Source organism: Engystomops pustulosus, chromosome 2 (genome assembly GCF_040894005.1).
Source record: "Engystomops pustulosus chromosome 2, aEngPut4.maternal, whole genome shotgun sequence".
NCBI classification, from domain to species: Eukaryota; Metazoa; Chordata; class Amphibia; order Anura; family Leptodactylidae; genus Engystomops; species Engystomops pustulosus.
In genome coordinates, this window is record NC_092412.1 from 260,888,783 (window position 1) to 260,908,197 (window position 19,415).

The following is a 19,415-nucleotide window of genomic DNA, read 5'->3' on the forward strand; positions in this document are numbered from 1 at the left end:
AGCTCCAGGATCCGAGGGACTTACTGCAGGAATTAGAATTGGCCAAAATAGACCCACGTCTGTCAGGACCAAGTTACCTCGAAACTTCAGCTAAATCTGTAGGTTTTTTGCAAATTTGTTATTTTTTTCAAATGTCACACAAAAATAGCAAACTTCTGCAACCCCTTGTAGACTTTTTCCTCAGCCTGCTGGCGTACTTGGATTATTTCAGGGCTTCTATGCCAGTGACGTGGTGCAGAGGACCTGATAAATATCCCCCAAATACTCTAATTGCACCTGCCCTATACACAGAGGACCCATCCTCTAAAAGAATCTCCTGGGCTCAGCACAACGTTCTCTCATTGAGTTTGTAGTGTGTTACAAGTGTTGTTCTTCTTCAAACCACATTCCAAATACTGTCAGTCTGTCATCGAGTGTCCTGAATGCGGTGGTGACACGTTACACCTATGCATCTTACTTCATCGCCTCACAACCTCGCACAGGACCTAACACTGACAAAATGCACGGCAGGAAGTCACCAGCTCTAGATTCAGCCATAACTATTCTCTTCCCGCATTGAAAAGCAGAGCCAAGGTGTCCGGTCCAGGTCTACCCAGAAGGGCAATCTGAAAAGGCCACGTATGCAACTATAGATGGACAGAGCCACCGGTCTCCAGGAAATCCGAAATTCTTGGAGATCCTTGGTGTAGAGAGTGAAGCCACATCCTGAAGCTTTTACACCTGCATCTGGATTTTACTTGTTTCTGCATTTATTCATACATTCACCTACGTGCCCCATATTAGGGTTGTGTCCTTTGGCTACTTTAATCTTGGTAGTTCCTCTTTCCTTTCTCTTTTGTTATTTCTACATTTTTATCATGTGGGTGCTGCTCTTTCATCCAGGTGCTGAGTTCTGCCTTCTCTTGTAAAGGGACTGCGCATGCGCGGCAGTGCAGACAGGCCTCCACAAAGCCTTGTACTGTGGGTCTGCGCAATTCCAGATGGGTGCCAGGAGATAGAGCAGTTCATTGTCGATTCATTGTATTTCACCCGGTCTTCATTCATCTCCGCTATAGTCTGGCTTCTAATACTTCATTCTTACATTCTGGGGGTTTATGCTGAGATCCAGTGTGATATCCCGGTCTCTCTCCTTATTCATCTCCATCGTCTTGTTCCTTCTTTCCTTTGTTAGATGCATTTTGTCTCATCTATGAATATATTTCATTCTGTTTGCTGCCATTGGGCGCTTGTGGTTTATATACAATTGTTTCATAGAGAGATCTGATTTTATATTAATGTAACCTGCATTCTTCATATTTGTAGGGTGTTATTGGATATGTTTTGTAGGTTTGGTCCTATATTTTCTACATACTATCTAGTCTTGTATTGTTTGGTTGTATCTGGTCGTGTAGAGACTTTTGGCAGAAGAACCACTTTATAAGTCATCTCACCAATTAATGGGGATACTTGTACACCCTGACCAACATTAGGTGGTGATGAAAGTATCATCATATATCATCATCCAGGGCCGGGATGAGGGGTAGGCGAGGGTACATTATCACCTAGGTTACTACCCTCATATTCTACCCTGGAGGCCCCGTCCTGGCCCCCAATAGCCATTAGTGGTACTAGCATCACATAATGCTGATTGCTGGATGCAGGCAGCAATGATACTTCTGCCTGCGCCCGTGTGTCACCGAGGCATTATTTTTCTAAACAGCATATTTTTATACACAGGGGGGATGTGCTGGGCAACCTATATACAGGAGAAATATACTGGGCTATCTATATACAGGGGGCATGTGCACACCACCTATATACAGGGAGGCATGTGACAGGGCCACCTATATGCCAAGTATACTATAAGCTAAAGAATATGCATAGGTGCTGGTGTAAAACAAAATCTATAATTTGCTTTTATGCAGAATGAACCTTGAAAATGCTCTAGCTACACTGATGCAGAAAATATCTTCTTTAATCCCTGTGCTGAGTGGTTTTTCTGAAATTCAAGATAATGAGGCTCTGTCACTCTTGTGCCTGGGCTTGGCGCTTTTCCTCTTACACTGTTCAGGAGAATGATGTAATCACTGACAGGCAGAAGTAATCAATTGCTGCACCATCCCCCAGCTGCTGTGTATGAGTTATCCAGCTCAGGTTGATTAGTCCTGTCTAGACAGTGCAGACAGCTCGTGTAATGTGTTTATGTACTGCAAGAAGCATGTAATCCAGCTTTCCCAAGGTCTTCAATGTCATAATTGTTTTTTTCAACAAAACCACCCAGCTCAGGGATTAAACAAGATATGTTTCTGCATCAGTGTAGCTACAGCAGTCTCAAGGTATGTTTGCTTCACAATGCATTAAATCAAAGGCATACTTCCTATAAATATGATTTAATGAGGGGCAACTATATGGTAGTATATATTATAATATAGTATAGTATATATCTGTATATGCAGGGGGAACATTCTGTAGCACTTTTGCTGAAGTGACCTACTTTTATTTTGCGCTCTACTTTTTGGCCTTTTTGTAGACGACGCCTGGACCGGCTCTGATTCTGTTTCTTTTTTTTCTACAATTTTAAAGAGGACAAGTGATTTTGCCTGTTTTCCCGGAGCACCAAAATGCCTCGTACTTGGGCCGCAGTGGGGCCTAGCCTTTCTTGTGGCCTGGATGAGGTCAGGGCCAGGAATACCTGAGTGGCTGGCTGCTGCGGCCTTGCGGGCATGCTATGGTCACGGTGCTTGGTGTACGGGAGAAGAGGTCCTGTCCAGAGCCGGGCAGGTCTCCAGAAGGTGGTGTGTGCTAGAAAATGAAGGGAGAGGCTGATGGAATAGGCTTCTCCCTGGGACAGCCCCGATGTGTAGATAGGGATCCCTGGTGGTGGGGGATGGGGAGCCCTTGATGGTGAAAAGCCTAATCCAGGGATCACTCTGAGGCACGTTGTGCAAAATAACTCACAGTTCTTTATTAGAACTTGGAACAACAGGCGACGGCTTTAACATCAGCAGAACTTCAGCTGGAAGGAGATAACTGGCGCAGGTCCGCAGGAAGGTGGTTGCTCACAGCCTGGATGATGGCTTTAGGCTGGGCTGTTAACACATGTCCTGATGGTGGATCTCTGTCCTCGGGCCTAGTCTCTTGGGACTGACTAAGGTGTCAGGCAGCTGGCATGAGACACCTCTGCATCCTGGTCTGGAACACTGATTGACTCAGCATGTGACTGACATGTCTCTATAGATTGACTACAGACTGAGTATGTGCTCCCACCCACGAGGGGCTTTATAAACTCCCCCTTGTGAGGTAGCACGTGTCCCACCAGCAATTACAGAGCATATCATTGGACAGTATCATTAACACAGTTAACTCCTTGCCTCTCAGGCTGCAGTTACTAAGTTTACCACGTTAGAGCCCCCGGATGAGTTGCGCAGGCGCACCAGACGATTCCTGCCAGAGATCTTCTAAGAGTTCATAGGATCCGTCCACTATGTAATGGTTCATACAGGGCCCCATGTGGACAACCACCTGACTTAGGCCGGGAAATTGTGGTTGATGTTTGTTTGTATAAAAGCTACAAACCTTTAATCTCAATGAGGGACTGAACATCATTCCTAATCCTTATGGTGCAGTCATTGGGGGCAGATTTACTTCCCGGTCCATTCGCGATCCAGCGGCGCGTTCTCCGTCGAGGATTTGGGTCTTCTGGCGATTCAGTAAGGTAGTGCGCCCAATGTCCACCAGGTGTCGCTGCTGCGCTGAAGTCCGTTGGAGTTCACCATCCGTTGCTGGGTAGAGGTAAGTGTGTGTCAAGCTACCCATTTTTAAAAAAAATTCCACTGTTTTTCCGAATCCGTCGGGTTTTCCGATGGCCACGCCCCCCCCCCCCCCCGATTTCCGTCGCATGCATGTTGGCACAATCCGGTCGCATGCAGAGATCTTGATCCCTTGAAGGACTAGAAGGTGGAAAGAAATTCATAACCCCTGGGTCTCATAGACCTTTCCCAGTGAAGATGGTGAGGTTCCTAAGGTAGAGGTGAACATCACCAAAGAAGGTGACTCCGCGCCCTTCATCAGACGTGTATCCTAGATGGTTCTCCTCTTGCCTGTTGAGAAGTCAATGGACTGCACCAAGACCAGTTGTCTACACTACAGACTGGGAATATCAGCGTTGGACTATTTCTGTCCATTCTAGTTATTGTTGTGTTTTTTCTTGTTTGCATTTTGTTTTTCTGGTGCCAGAAACTTTGTTGGAAAACCAAATGGAAATTACCTGTAACATCAGTAACTATATAGAAATCCCTTGGCTTGTGGGGTCCAACTGGTTCCTATTATTGTCTATGTATTCAATGCATTTCTACCTGTGACCACTGTTGGTTATTGTTCTTACAGTATTCACCACTAAGGGTGGGCGGACCAGTTTGACCAGTTCGAAACTAAAAGCTCTGTTTGGGTTTGGTACTGAACCGGAATGCTCGCTGGTAAAACCCATGATCGGTGCTGGCAATTATCGTGGGTGTTAACTCACAGACATTGATGATCCTTGGGAGAATGGCACCATGGTGGTGTTACCGCCATTGTGTGTGTGGGGGGGTTGCTTCTATCTGAGGTCTTATCCATTGTGTGCTCCTCTCTGCATCTCCTCTTGCATCTGGTGAAGCTATAGCGAGTTCAGGACCTACCATTCACTTGTACAGAGATGCTGCTCACAATCAGGGACTTGTTTGTACCTTGCTGGCACAATACGGGGGATCCACCCTCGGAGTATAACACAGGATGATGATAGGTTAACATTATCTGTAATTTATAGGTTATTGACGTTGATCACTAACCCTCTGATGTTCTCTTATGTTCTAGGTCCTGAAACATCTGCGGCATCTTAATTTCACCAATAACATTGGGGAACAGGTTGACTTCAATGATTTTGGGGACCTGGTGGGGAATTACACCATCATTAACTGGCACCTGACCAAGGAGGACGGATCGGATGAGGTCGTCTTTGAAGACATCGGCCACTACAATGTCTACGCCAAGAAGGGAGAGCGGCTCTTCATCAATGAGAGCAAGATCCTATGGGGCGGGTTCTCCAGAGAGGTAGGCGGGGTTATGTGAAATAGGAGGTGTGGCTTTGTATGCTGGACATGGTATTGAGGATTGCATATACTATTACATTGTAACTAGATATAAGCTCCTTGAGCAAAACCTGTTTCGCCGAACATGAGCCCTACCCGAAGGTAAGCCTTAGCTGTTCAGAGTAGGTCTAAGATATAACCCCTTCTCCAAAAATAAGGCCTAGTTACAAATGACTAGAGATGAATCAGAGAACTATAGACTATAACTTACCGGCTTATTACAGCAGTCAGTAGGTGCACTATGTCTGATGTGACTCCATTCTATGGCACCACATCGGAAGAAGATTCCAGGACAATGCGTCCTTTCTCCTCTTTAAAATTACACCAGAATTGTGTTTCTAGGCGCCTTGGTTCACAAGACCTCGCTGTTTAGAAGTCTTCTCCCCTCATTGGAAGGAAGCATGGAGAAAGTGGGGGAGCAGGGAGCTGCAGGGAAGAGGGAGCTGAGGGGAGGAGGGATCTGCAGGGAGGAGGGCGCTGCAGGGATGAGGGAGCTGCGGGGAGGAGGGAGCTGCGGGGAGGAGGGAGCTGCGGGGAGGAGGGAGCTGCGGATAGGAGGAAGTTGCGGGGAAAAGGGAGCTGCGGGCAAAAGGCAGCTGCGGGGAAAAGGGAGCTGCGGGAGGAGGGAGCTGCAGGGAAGAGGGAGCTGCAGGGAGGATAGAGCTGCAGGGAAGAGGGAGCTGCAGGGAAGAGGGAGCTGCAGGGAAGAGGGAGCTGCGGGGAGGAGGGAGCTGCAGGGAGGATAGAGCTGCAGGGAAGAGGGAGCTGCAGGGAAGAGGGAGCTGCAGGGAAGAGGGAGCTGCGGGGAAGAGGGAGCTGCGGGGAGGAGGGAGCTGTGGGGAGGAGGGCGCTGCTGGGGTTAAAAGAGAGCACTGTGGGGAAGAGGGAGCTGCGGGGAGGAGGGAGCTGCAGGGAGGAGGGCACCTCGGGGATGAGGGCACTGTGGGGATGAGGGAGCTGCGGGGAGGAGGGAGCTACGGGGAGGAGGGAGCTGCGGGGAGGAAGGAGCTGCAGGGAGGAGGGAGCTGCAGGGAGGAGGGAGCTGCGGGGAGGAGGGAGCTGCGGGAAGGAGGGATCTGCAGGGAGGAGGGCACCTCGGGGATGAGGGCACTGTGGGGATGAGGGAGCTGCAGGGAGGAGGGAGCTACGGGGAGGAGGGAGCTGCGGGGAGGAAGGAGCTGCAGGGAGGAGGGAGCTGCGTGGAGGAGGGAGCTGACAGATGCAATGTACTACAAGCACTCACATGGATAGGAGAGGCTCATATAAGGAACGTGCCGCTGCAAGACATGAGGAATTGGAGGCAATGAATCAGAAGTCAATAAAGTCACCAGGAAATATGGAAGTCAGAGATTGGAGATAAAGATGTTAAGAAATTCAATAGATTTGATTACAATTTGATTTTATTTTTAAGAATAAGTGTTGCTTTTTGTGCATGGAATATAACAAGACATTGGGGGTCGCGTTTTTGTGACTGGTTAACCGAATTTTTCTGCTTTGCGACGATTTCCCCTGAATTGCCCCGGGATTTTGACGCACGCGATCGGATTGTGGCGCATCGGCGCTGGCATGCATGCAACGGAATTCAGGGGTCGTGGCCGTAAAAAAAACCGGCAGATTCGACAAAACCGCCGCATTAAAAAAAAAAAGTGTCGTTCGGCGCGCGCTTACCTTCACCCACGATAGCTCGGTGAACTTCAGTGCGTTCCGATGCTCTTCAGCGCAGCAGCGCCACCTGGTGGCTGTCGGAGGAACTACCTTAATAAATTCCGGCCGGACCCGAAACCACCGCAGAGAACGCGCCGCTGGATCGCGAATGGACCGGGTAAGTAAATCTGCCCCAATGTTACCCATTTTTAGGAGCAAAAAATAACATAGATCCCTGTCTTATTTTTGGAGAAAAGCGTTTGTGCAGGAGTTGTGGCGTCTCCACCGTGAAATCCGTGCGGAGCTCCTCACTCTCAGTTACATCCTGTGAGGGCGAAAGACCGTAGCGCCAGTCAGCGCCATCTGCAGTGTTACTCAGTTTACAGATCTGTGTGCATGTAGCGCCACCTGCAGGATATGACCTTGTATTACACATTTTATCGGGGATGAGGGCACTGTGGGGATGAGGGAGCTGCGGGGAGGAGGGAGCTACGGGGAGGAGGGAGCTGCGGGGAGGAAGGAGCTGCAGGGAGGAGGGAGCTGCAGGGAGGAGGGAGCTGCGGGGAGGAGGGAGCTGCGGGAAGGAGGGATCTGCAGGGAGGAGGGCACCTCGGGGATGAGGGCACTGTGGGGATGAGGGAGCTGCAGGGAGGAGGGAGCTACGGGGAGGAGGGAGCTGCGGGGAGGAAGGAGCTGCAGGGAGGAGGGAGCTGCGTGGAGGAGGGAGCTGACAGATGCAATGTACTACAAGCACTCACATGGATAGGAGAGGCTCATATAAGGAACGTGCCGCTGCAAGACATGAGGAATTGGAGGCAATGAATCAGAAGTCAATAAAGTCACCAGGAAATATGGAAGTCAGAGATTGGAGATAAAGATGTTAAGAAATTCAATAGATTTGATTACAATTTGATTTTATTTTTAAGAATAAGTGTTGCTTTTTGTGCATGGAATATAACAAGACATTGGGGGTCGCGTTTTTGTGACTGGTTAACCGAATTTTTCTGCTTTGCGACGATTTCCCCTGAATTGCCCCGGGATTTTGACGCACGCGATCGGATTGTGGCGCATCGGCGCTGGCATGCATGCAACGGAATTCAGGGGTCGTGGCCGTAAAAAAAACCGGCAGATTCGACAAAACCGCCGCATTAAAAAAAAAAAGTGTCGTTCGGCGCGCGCTTACCTTCACCCACGATAGCTCGGTGAACTTCAGTGCGTTCCGATGCTCTTCAGCGCAGCAGCGCCACCTGGTGGCTGTCGGAGGAACTACCTTAATAAATTCCGGCCGGACCCGAAACCACCGCAGAGAACGCGCCGCTGGATCGCGAATGGACCGGGTAAGTAAATCTGCCCCAATGTTACCCATTTTTAGGAGCAAAAAATAATATAGATCCCTGTCTTATTTTTGGAGAAAAGCGTTTGTGCAGGAGTTGTGGCGTCTCCACCGTGAAATCCGTGCGGAGCTCCTCACTCTCAGTTACATCCTGTGAGGGCGAAAGACCGTAGCGCCAGTCAGCGCCATCTGCAGTGTTACTCAGTTTACAGATCTGTGTGTATGTAGCGCCACCTGCAGGATATGACCTTGTATTACACATTTTATTAACTATGTTTTTTTTCCTAACAGGTTCCTTTTTCCAACTGCAGCAGAATCTGCCAGGAGGGCACCCGGAAGGGCATCATCGAAGGGGAACCCACCTGCTGCTTCAGCTGCGAGGACTGTCCCGATGGAGAATACTCCGATGAGACAGGTAACGGGTCCTGCTGTGTATTGTATGAATTTTTCCTGGACACTGTAGGTACATTGGAAGACATCTAGATGTGGTGTGAGCCAACCAGGGTCATTCCTCCTGGGCTCCGTCTTCTCAATCATGCTGTGGAGCCCCAATCACCTGCAGCATCTTGGTGTTTTCTGAACCCGGATGGGAGCGGTCATACAAGTTTATAGGAAAATTACTCAACAAGGAGAATCCTAAAAAAATTCCCCCCACCCCAGTCATTGAAATATATAATTATTATAAACCCTGCGTATATCAATACAACAGCTGAACAAAGCTCAGTACAAAAAACAGCACCAGAACCAAGCTCACCAGAGAAATAAAGCCCCAAAACGTTATTATATTTTTATAGATTTTCAAAATCTATGTGCAAATCGCACATTGGGGGCCCAATTCGCATTTTTCCGACGTGTTACCCAAATATTTCCGATTTGCGCCGACTTTCCCTGTATTGCCCCGGGATTTTGGCACACGCGATCGGATTCGGAAAAAACGCCGCATTTTTTTTTTTTTTTTTAAATGTCGCGGGACACGTGCTTACCTTCACCAAGTATAGGATTGTGAACTCCGGCAGACCTCGGAGGACTTCAGCGCAGCAGCGACACCTGGTGGACATCGGAGGAACTACCTTAGTGAATCGCCGGAAGACCCGAATCCACAGCACAGAACACGCCCCTGGATCGCAATTGGACCGGGTAAGTAAATCTGCCCCATTGTAATGAATGGGTTAAAACGAGACAGCCTCAGGTCTTTGGAAGACCCAAGGCTGTAATTGCAACCGATCTTTGTTCCCCAATGATGTCACAGGGAGCAATGATTTTCCCCAAGATGGTGGCGCCCATACTATCACCGATCCCAGGTTTTAGCGGTAAATCTTTGCTGCAATATGCAGCAAATACTTATCGGCTATGGAGAGGGCTCAGCCCATGCACCGCACTGTAGTATTTCGGTGCATGTCAGGAATGGGTAAATGGGCATCTTGCAATGTTGCTGTATAACAGGGGGCATTGTCCTTCATGAAAATTGCTAACTGATTAAATGATCAATCTATGGAAGGAACCACATGTTGCTACAGAAGATTCTCTTACTTCTCTTCACTCTGTCATGTCGCAGTATGACAGGTCCATCTCTTGCTGCAGAAATCATTCACCAAACCCTGACACTTCCTCCACCGCCTCTCACTGACTTCTTTGCACACTTTGGGTTCACTCTCTCCCCAGTTTGTCGATGAACATAATGTTTCCCATCAGATCCAAGTAAATTAAACTCGCTTTCTTCACAAAAAAATGAACAGAGAACCTTCTGTTGTGTCCATACAACCTGCTGCTCGGTAAAGATGAGTGTAGCCTTGTGACTCTTACTGCTCACGAGAGGTTTGGTCACTGCAGAGACGGCTTACGGTCCAAATACATTTAAACGTTGGGATACTGTATGAGGAGACAGATCCTTCCCCTGTTTTGGGCTGAACTGGATGCAATTCCAGCTGCAGTGATGAAACAATTCCCCGTGGAGATTCTCTGCGTTATCCTGTCCTCTCTTGCATTTGTCTTTTGGGGTTGACCAGACTTCTGATTTTGTGATGTTGTGAAGATAGGATATTGTAGAAATCACAGACTTGGAACAACTTCTCTTGCTATGGCTGATAAGGTCACTCCCTTGGACAACCTGCTGCCGGTTTCAGTCACATTGGATCAGCAGAACATTTATACAAAGTCAGTGACATCTGGAAAGTTTGGTGCCGGTTACATTGGGTTTTCTCATATAATAAAGGAAATCAGCACCAGGTGTCAGATACTATAAAAACACCAATGACCTGCAGGGATATGAAAGTGTCTCTTACTTTTACCAGTGTCTTCTACAATCATCTCATTTGCATTATTATTCTGTGCTTTACAGTATATACAGTTTATGAAATAAATTAAAGGGATACTCTCATGTGGGCATTGATAAATAAGAGAATTCATCTTCCATAAATATACATTTCTTCAGTTTGATGTTATTAATAAAATATACCTGTGTGAAGATAATTTCCCTAAAATTTAGTCAAGTTAAAAAACAGGATTGCTGTCCTTTGATACGACCACCCCTTGCGGAATTGATTGAATAAATAAACAAATAGTTTTTGTTTATGAAATGTCCCACATCAGTCCTGTTGTAACACCGAATCCAGTTGGTCAGGCAGGGCTCAATAGCTCATGTCTGGCCACAGCTGCCAGGGAGTGGAGGTGGTCGTATCCAAGGAGGCTATCTAGTTTCTGAGGGAAGTAATAGCTACGTTTATGGGAAATTATCTTCACAAAATAAATGTGAATGCCTAGATGAGAATACTCCTTTAAAATACTGTTATTTATCCATGATAAGATATATTCACATAGGACTAAACAATTTAGACATAGCGCAGCCTTGACACAATACTGGCGGAAGCGCATGATAAATATATAAGCAGATTACACATGTATTTAAGCGCAAGCTACAATACAGTTATGATGTGGCAATTGTGCTGTTTCGATTACCCTTATGTTACATCTAATGTTCCCGTTTTTCTTCCATGTCAGATGCCAGCGCCTGTGAGAAATGTGCCACCGATTACTGGTCCAATGAGAATCACACTTCCTGCATCGCCAAAGAGATAGAATTCCTATCCTGGACGGAGCCCTTCGGAATAGCTCTGACTATGTTCGCCATCCTTGGCATTTGCCTCACGTCCTTCGTGTTCAGTGTTTTCATCAAGTTTCGCAACACTCCCATTGTCAAGGCCACCAATCGAGAGCTCTCGTATCTCCTCCTCTTCTCTCTGTTGTGCTGCTTCTCAAGTTCCTTGTTTTTCATTGGAGAACCCGAGGACTGGACATGTCAGCTGCGGCAGCCGGCATTTGGTATCAGCTTTGTCCTGTGCATTTCCTGCATCTTGGTGAAGACCAACCGTATCTTGCTTGTGTTTGAGGCCAAAATTCCCACCAGCTTCCAGAGGAAATGGTGGGGCTTGAACCTCCAATTCCTTCTTGTATTTCTATGTACCTTTGTTCAGATTGTGACCTGCATCATCTGGCTTTACACAGCTCCACCAAAGAGTGCAAAGAACCACGAGGATGAGATAATTTTTGTCATCTGTAACGAGGGATCCTTGATGGCTCTCGGCTTCCTGATCGGCTACACTTGTTTGTTGGCAGCAATTTGCTTTTTCTTTGCCTTTAAAGCCAGAAAACTGCCAGAAAATTTCAACGAAGCAAAATTCATCACTTTCAGCATGCTCATCTTCTTCATAGTTTGGATCTCCTTCATCCCGGCTTATGTAAGCACCTACGGGAAGTACGTATCTGCCGTTGAGGTCATTGCCATCCTGGCCTCCAGTTTTGGCTTGCTAACTTGTATCTTCTTCAATAAAGTCTACATCATATTGTTCAAACCATCCAGGAACACGATTGAGGAGGTCCGCTGCAGCACCGTAGCTCATGCTTTTAAGGTTGCAGCAAGAGCAACTCTGAGGCGTAGCAATGTATCACATAAAAGGTCTAACAGCTTAGGAGGGTCATCAGGTTCCACACCTTCATCATCTATCAGCAGCAAAAGTAACCATGATGAACACTTTGCTGCGGCAGAGCGAGCCAGGAGCTGCAAGCAGAAGGTGAGCTTTGGCAGTGGCACCGTCACCTTGTCGCTAAGCTTCGATGAACCTTCCAAAAATTCTGTGTCCAACAAGGCTATGAGACCCAAAAACTCACTGGAGGCAAAGAACAGTGACGAGAGCTTGATGAGACACAAGGCTTTGCTTCCGCTACAAAACAGTGATGTTGGCAGTGAGTCCAGCTTCAGAACGGCTTCCAACGTCGATGAGTCTGAAGCGCAGAATTTTACCAGTCAAGCCAACACGGACAAACCCAGCATGGCGGCTTCTTCCGTTCATGAGGAGAAGAAGGATGTTGATGGATCTATCACGGAAAACATGATGAACTCCTAAGGACTCTACGATTCTATAGAACTTTCTGTGTTGTGTTCAGTTCAGACCTTGAGACAGTGTTGTTGATCAAAGACTCCTTTCTTCTCGAAAACAAAGGACAGTTCTTTCGAAGTGTTGGTGGATCCTTACGAGGAACAAGCACTGAATTTACTGGAGATTTCTTTCTCCATTTGTGTATTGCTGTTAATGGACCTAGAAGATTACGTCCTTGCGTTGTTGTGTTTTGGTCACTTAGCCTTCCTACAATTTTCCTGTCCAATGTGATGTGTAACCAGATGATCTGCTCCATTGTTATCCCTTCGAGGTGAGACCCTGTCCTTCTCGGTGGCCACATTCAGGGCCAGATGTATGTGTAAGACTCTTGTCTGTTCTATGAAGTTATTTCCATCATCTATTAATCACTTAGGATGTTTTGATGCTTATTTATTGGTTTGTTCGTGGTGGCATAGAGGTCAGTATTTCTCCCAGGAAGTGTGGGGGGGGGTCTCATGAATTATTCTGGGGTCCCTCCTACATTTCTCTCTCTTGTAATGGATTAATAAAAGCCAAAATCCAAACTTAATCTATGTATTTAACTCATCCCCAGAAACCGTATGGTAGATTCCGTACTGATTGGGGTCCCATCGGTTGTAGACCTTTCCCCGTGAGCCTCAATCCTATAATTCTTTGAGGACCCTCATCTGTATGTGTCCTGTATCCAAGTCTCATCACTTTTTCTCTTGTGTATCACGACATCGTACCCGGCACTGAAGAGACGAGTCAAAGCCGGCGCCGTCTGTGTTTTATGTAGATTTTCTCATTTGTGACCCTATGGTGTTGTATAAATGTTAGTGACCTTTATCGTGTCCCTCGGTGATACAGCGTGGACTCCTCCATGTGTCCTCTCATTGTTTTAGTGCAGCTTCTTGTCAACATTTAATAAAAACGTTGCTTTATTTTTCTGGTTTTATTCTGCCGTCCGTCTCTCTAACTGTTCTTGACATGTACAATCATCCCCAAACCTGAGGAACGGCACCAACACCAGCACCATAATATCCCATAATAAATCCCAATTACATTGACAAATGCATCCACGTAACCAAAACTATGGATGGCAACACATTTGTGGGTGTGAAATAAGGTGAGAATCCTCTGTATCAATCAATCAAGGTTACAGTTATATTAGTGCAGCAAGGACAAACTTAGAAAGATTAACCCTTTCAGGACCTGGCCCTTTTTTGTTTTTTCATTTTCATTTTTTACTCCCCATGATCAAAAATCCATAACTTTTTTATTTTTCCATGTACAGAGCTGTGTGACGGCTTATTTTCTGCGTAACAAATTGCACTTCATAGAGATGGTATTGAATATTCCATGCCGTGTACTAGGAAGCGGGAAAAAAATTCCAAATGCAGTGAAATTGGTAAAAAAACGCATTTGTGCCGCCTTCTTGTGGGCTTGGATCTTACGGATTTCACTGTGCGCCCCAAATGACATGTCTACTTTATTCTTTGGGTCGGTACGATTACGGGGAGACCAAATTTGTATAGGTTTTATAATGTTTTCATACATTTAAAAAAATTAAAACCTCCTGTACAAATATTTTTTGGGGGATTTTGCCATCTTCTGGCGCTAATAACTTTTTTATACTTTGGTGTACTGAGCTGTGGGTGGTGTCGTTTTTTGCGGATTTTGATGACGTTTACAATGTTATCAATTTTAGGACTGTACGACCTTGTGATCACTTTTTATAGAATTTTTAAATTTTTTTAAATGACAAAAAAAGTGCCATTTTCGAATTTGGGCGCGATTTTCCGTTACGGGATTAAACGCAGTGAAAAAACGTTATCATATTTTGATAGATCGGGCATTTTCGGACGCGGCGATACCTAATGTGTTTATGATTTTTACTATTTATTTATATTTATATCAGTTCTAGGGAAAGGGGGGTGATTTGAGTTTTTAGGGTTTTTTATTATAATTTTTTTTTTTTTAACTTTTTTTTATTTTTATTTTTAGTACTTTTCAGACTCCCTAGGGTACTTTAACCCTAGGGGGTCTGCACGATCCTATCATATACTGCCATACTACAGTATGGCAGCATATGGGGATTTTACTCCTCATACATTACAATGTGCTGATAGCACATTGTAATGCATGGGTTAACCAGAAGTAGCCTCGGGTCTTCGCGAGACCCGAGGTTACCATGGCGACGGATCGCCGCTCCCCGATGACGTCACGGGGAGCGGCGATCCTCGAAAAGATGGCGGCGCCCACGATCGCCGCATTGCCGGCGGCGATCGAGGTGAAAACACCCGCGATCGGTGCTAGCACCGATCGCGGGTGTTACCGGTAACCTTTGCTGCAATATGCAGCAAAGACTTACCGGCTATGGAGAGGGCTCAGCGCGTGAGCCCTCTCCATGCACCAGCGGCCGACCCGTGACGTGCTATTACGTCACGGGTCGTGAAAGGGTTAAAGAATTAAAGTGTAACTGTAAAGCTACTGACCAATAGTTTTTGGCACAGCTGGAGAGAGACTGAGATAACAATTCCAGAGATACTTGTATCCTGCTTCTGGCTTCTTCCTATCCTGAGATATAAGGTAATAGATAAGTGAGGCCATCTGTGATCTCCTCTCAGCTTCTCCTGAAGTGGGCCGGACTTCCTGGTTGTGACATCAGCTCAGGGCAGTGAGGCCAGAGCAAGGGCATTCACGTGAATGTGCACAGACAGCTCAGCCAATCAGGAGACAGAATCAGTGTTACTGATTGTACAGAGATCTAGTGCAGAGCGAGACCGGGGAGACACAGAGCACTGAATCTCTGCATCACACAGTTATCTACTACATAAAAGAAAAATTAATTACTATTAAGGATGTGTTTGTTAAACCTCCTCTTTTCAGCTGTTCTGATGCATTTGAAAATGCATGTGTTACTGCCACGTGTGAACGCACCCTAAAATATCTCCCCCTACACTTTAAAAAAACCTACTTAGGAATAAAAAGACAAACACATGGCAGCATCACAGTATATATATATATATATATATATATATATATACACACACACTGAAACACACACACTGAAACCTCCTCAGAAGACCACCTCTCTGATAGGAAAAATATATTTTTTTTATTCAATCACTGATTAATTTTTCTTTTTTCCAATATACTGTATAGAAGTTGCCTCCTATCTGCAGATCGCCCCTTTCCTGTACAGTGAAATCTGCTCAGAGAGGCTTCCCTGTATATACACCGTGCTGTGAGTGCAGGTTCTGATCCAGGCATTACAGCTGATGGGGAGCCTGAGTGTGCCCTCACACTTTCATAATACACTTTTCTACTATATCCAAACTATCAAACACAAACAGCCCTGCTACATACCATCCCTGATATGTAATTGGATGACCTGAAGCATGTGATCAGTCATATGCTAATGACATCATGGCTGGTCCTGCAGCTGCTGAGAGCTTTTACTGACCCTGAGAGTGCATTTCCTAGTAACCCCTTCCCTCAGTCTCTCTGACCCTGAGAGTGCATGTGCTAGTGACCCCTCCCCCAGTCTTCCTCTCCTCTGTCTACCTACGGAATCACTTGGCAACCAATATACACAAAGTATAGTCAGTCCTGGCTCCTCCACAGGACCTTGTCATATATAGTCAGTCCTGGCTCAGAGATGAGATAATGAGATCCATGAGATGCTTATAAAACACAATGACAGTAAATAAAATAAAATACATCAATAAAGGTAAGTCTATGTACACTGCTGCTTGAGCAGGAAGTGCCTGTGTCTGTGCTGGTCTTGGGGTGCAGGGGTTGGGGCAGGAGGCAGAGAGAACTGCAGTGTGCAGACAAAATAAGCTATTCATGAGAAGAATCTGACTATAGTCAGAAGATGTATGGTCATATCCAGGGACAACCAAAATTGTGTACAGCAGGACTGATAGAGACAGGTTGGAATTATATCTTTGAAATGCTGTATTTTTTTAATAATGAATTAGAATGATAATGAATGATGAATATATAAAAATCTGGTGGGAGGAATACCCCATGAATGTAAAGGAAATCGCATTGAGGCCCTGACCCTGCTGTGGAGAAGCTTAAAAATACTATTGAGGCTATGTAATAAATGTAAAGGGTCTGGGAACAGACTGAAGACATAGAAAAAGATGGTGACTGAGTCTAATCCTCTTGTCACGTGTCCCTACCTACTTGCCTTACTGTTCCCTAGGGGGTAAGGGACAATTTGAAGATGATAACTCCTTGTGCCAAAGTACAAAAACTGAGACGAAAACAAGACAAAACAAACGCAGTAGCATATTATCCCGAGCCGGGTCACAACAGAAAGGGAAAGTACAGTATAGAATTACAAGGCAGAATGAAAGTCTGAATACAGGCAGAAGGTCAAGATAAAACAAAGCACCATGATCCAGCTGCAACTTCAAACCGGGCTCGCTTCTTTATTAAATACACAAATTATTGATGACACCTCGGAACCATGACGACCAAGGCATTTATGAGTATAGGACCCTTATTGAGCAAAGAGTAACGGTGTTATATGCACCAGAAACACTTTGCCCCTCTTTATTTTGATGTTTCACAGTCAGATACCAGTCCAGCAAACAGCGCAACCACAACCAGACTTGGCACAAGCTGTCAGGCTGGGCAAGTGGTGACATACTCACCTTGCAATGTCCCTGCAGTATACAGAACGGCCCAAATCAGATAATACCACCCTGATAAGGGCAATCCCACTATCAGGAACCTGCTAACAGATCCTAAGAGACCATGCAAGAGGATACAGAGAACTTACTTCATCTGGTAGCTACTGAACAGTGAAGGAGAAGGATAAGAAGAAGCCAGAGACAGATCACACAGAAGGACAAACAACAGATACACACAAACAAGCAGAGTTGGACAGAACCGGGTCAAAACCAAGATGGCGACGAAGCACAGTGTCAAATAACTAGAGAGAGATCAAGAAAAAGTAGTCAAATTCAAACACACAGAATAGCAAAGAAATATCTAGCAGAAAATGGGAAAAAGTATAAGTATAAAGCAAGTTGTAATGGAACTGGTAGGTATATAGAAAGTTCCTGGATGCCGCCCCCAGCTGCTGACTGGATCGGCCATCCATCACTCCGGTAACCCTTGCTGGACAGAGCTGAGCTGCAGAGGAGCTGGGTGAAGTTCAAAGTAGCAGCAACCCTACAGGTTACAAACTGAGAAGACTCAATGCCCTCTAAGCCGCCATCCGTGGACAGAAAACGATGCTGCCGTGGATGTTAGACACATGAAGCCTGGTATAATGTTGTAACTGGACCGTTTGGTTTCGTTCTGTGTGAATCTCTGCTGGACACTTGGTCTGCGCTTGGTACGTGACAAGTCTGGCGGCCACCACCGAGCTCTGGGCTCACTTTATTTTTAACCACTTAGATGCCGTAGCAACATAATCTTGGGAGTTAGAGGTGGAGGGATCGGTCCCCTCTGATCCTGGGCAGGAGAGCCAAGTGTCAGCCGCACCACGTCACCTGCACCTGCAAGTCATTATACAAGAATTATTATCAATTGTGTAAAACCAATCAGCCTGATGTACCCAATGTCCCAATGTATGTTCTGCTCCGGAACTTTTATGCGTTGTTAACCCTTGGGTGACTAGTATTTACACGGCCTTCCTCAGGCTGCACTCACTCTCTCACCCGCTTGGTATTTATTGTGGATCCTCAGATTTCTGCCCCGGATGAGAAGCTCCACGTTGGGATTCACTGCACAAAATAACTTCCACGGCACATGAAGAAGGTTTTATTTACCTACCCTGGAGGAGGATTGTCAATGGGCTGCATGTGACACTGACGTCCATACATTGGTGCGTTATAACACAGGTGGGTCGAGGGGGGGCAAACCAAAGATCATTGGCGATGTATAAATAAGGGAGCGCTGTATGCAATTATTAAAAGGGTTATGTATACAATTAATAAGGGAGCGCTGTATACAATTATTAAAAGGGTTAACTGTACAATTAATAAGGGGGTGCTGTATACAATTATTAAAAGGGTTAACTGTACAATTAATAATGGGGTGCTGTATACAATTATTAAAAGGGTTATGTATACATTTAATAAGGGGGTGCTATATACAATTATGTATATACATCAGGGTGGGTCTTTATATAAATTAGAGAGAGTGCTTTACACAATAATAAGGGGGTGCTGTATACAATTCATTAGAGGACTGCTGTATACCATTAATAAGGGGATGATGCATACAATTAATAAGGGGGTGCTGTATACAATTATGTATATACATCAGGGTGGGTCTTTATATAAATTAGAGGGAGTGCTTTACACAATTAATGAGGGGGTGCTGTATACAATTCAGTAGAGGAGTGCTATATACAATTATGAAAAGGGTTATGTATACAATTAATAAGGGGGTGATGCATACAATTAATAAGGGGGTGATAGATACAATTAATAAGGGGGTGATGGATACAATTAATAAGGGGGTGATGCATACAATTAACAAGGGGATGGATACAATTATGTATATAAATCAGGGGTGGGTCTTTATATAAATTAGAGGCAGTGATGTATATAAGAGGAGGTGCCACATGTTAATACTAGGAGGTGCTGTGTATAGATTCAATTATTCATGGGGGTCTCTGCACAAAGATTAAGTAGGGAGTAGTATTTGAGGGGTTGCTGAATACATGAGGGGGTGCTGTATGTAAATCATAAGGGACTTGTATATAAATTAATCAGGGGGTGCTGTTAATGATTCAGGGCTGTTTCTAAATTAGAGGAGGTGCTAAATGTAAATTCATTAATTAATGGGGCCCTTTAAATGAATTATTTTGGGGATGCACTATATAAATTAATTATGGGGAGCTGCATATAATTGAGGGGTACAGTCTAAATTACAGTGGTTGGTGTAGATACATGAATTCGGGAACCA

At 45.5% G+C, this 19,415-nt stretch overlaps 1 protein-coding gene across 3 annotated transcripts in view; it reads left to right on the top strand.

Annotated features, from left to right (window-relative positions):
- Nucleotides 1–13,389, top strand: part of CASR (calcium sensing receptor) — an 87,621-nt gene extending 74,232 nt beyond the window's left edge. For all 3 annotated transcript variants that reach the window (XM_072138967.1, XM_072138969.1, XM_072138968.1), the window contains exons 5-7: nt 4,831–5,067; nt 8,374–8,497; nt 11,080–13,389. In XM_072138967.1, the coding sequence (XP_071995068.1) occupies nt 4,831–5,067; nt 8,374–8,497; nt 11,080–12,482 (1,764 nt within the window). In that variant the 3' untranslated portion in view covers nt 12,483–13,389. The remainder of the gene's footprint in view (nt 1–4,830; nt 5,068–8,373; nt 8,498–11,079) is intronic.
- Nucleotides 13,390–19,415: the final 6,026 nt, after the last annotated feature.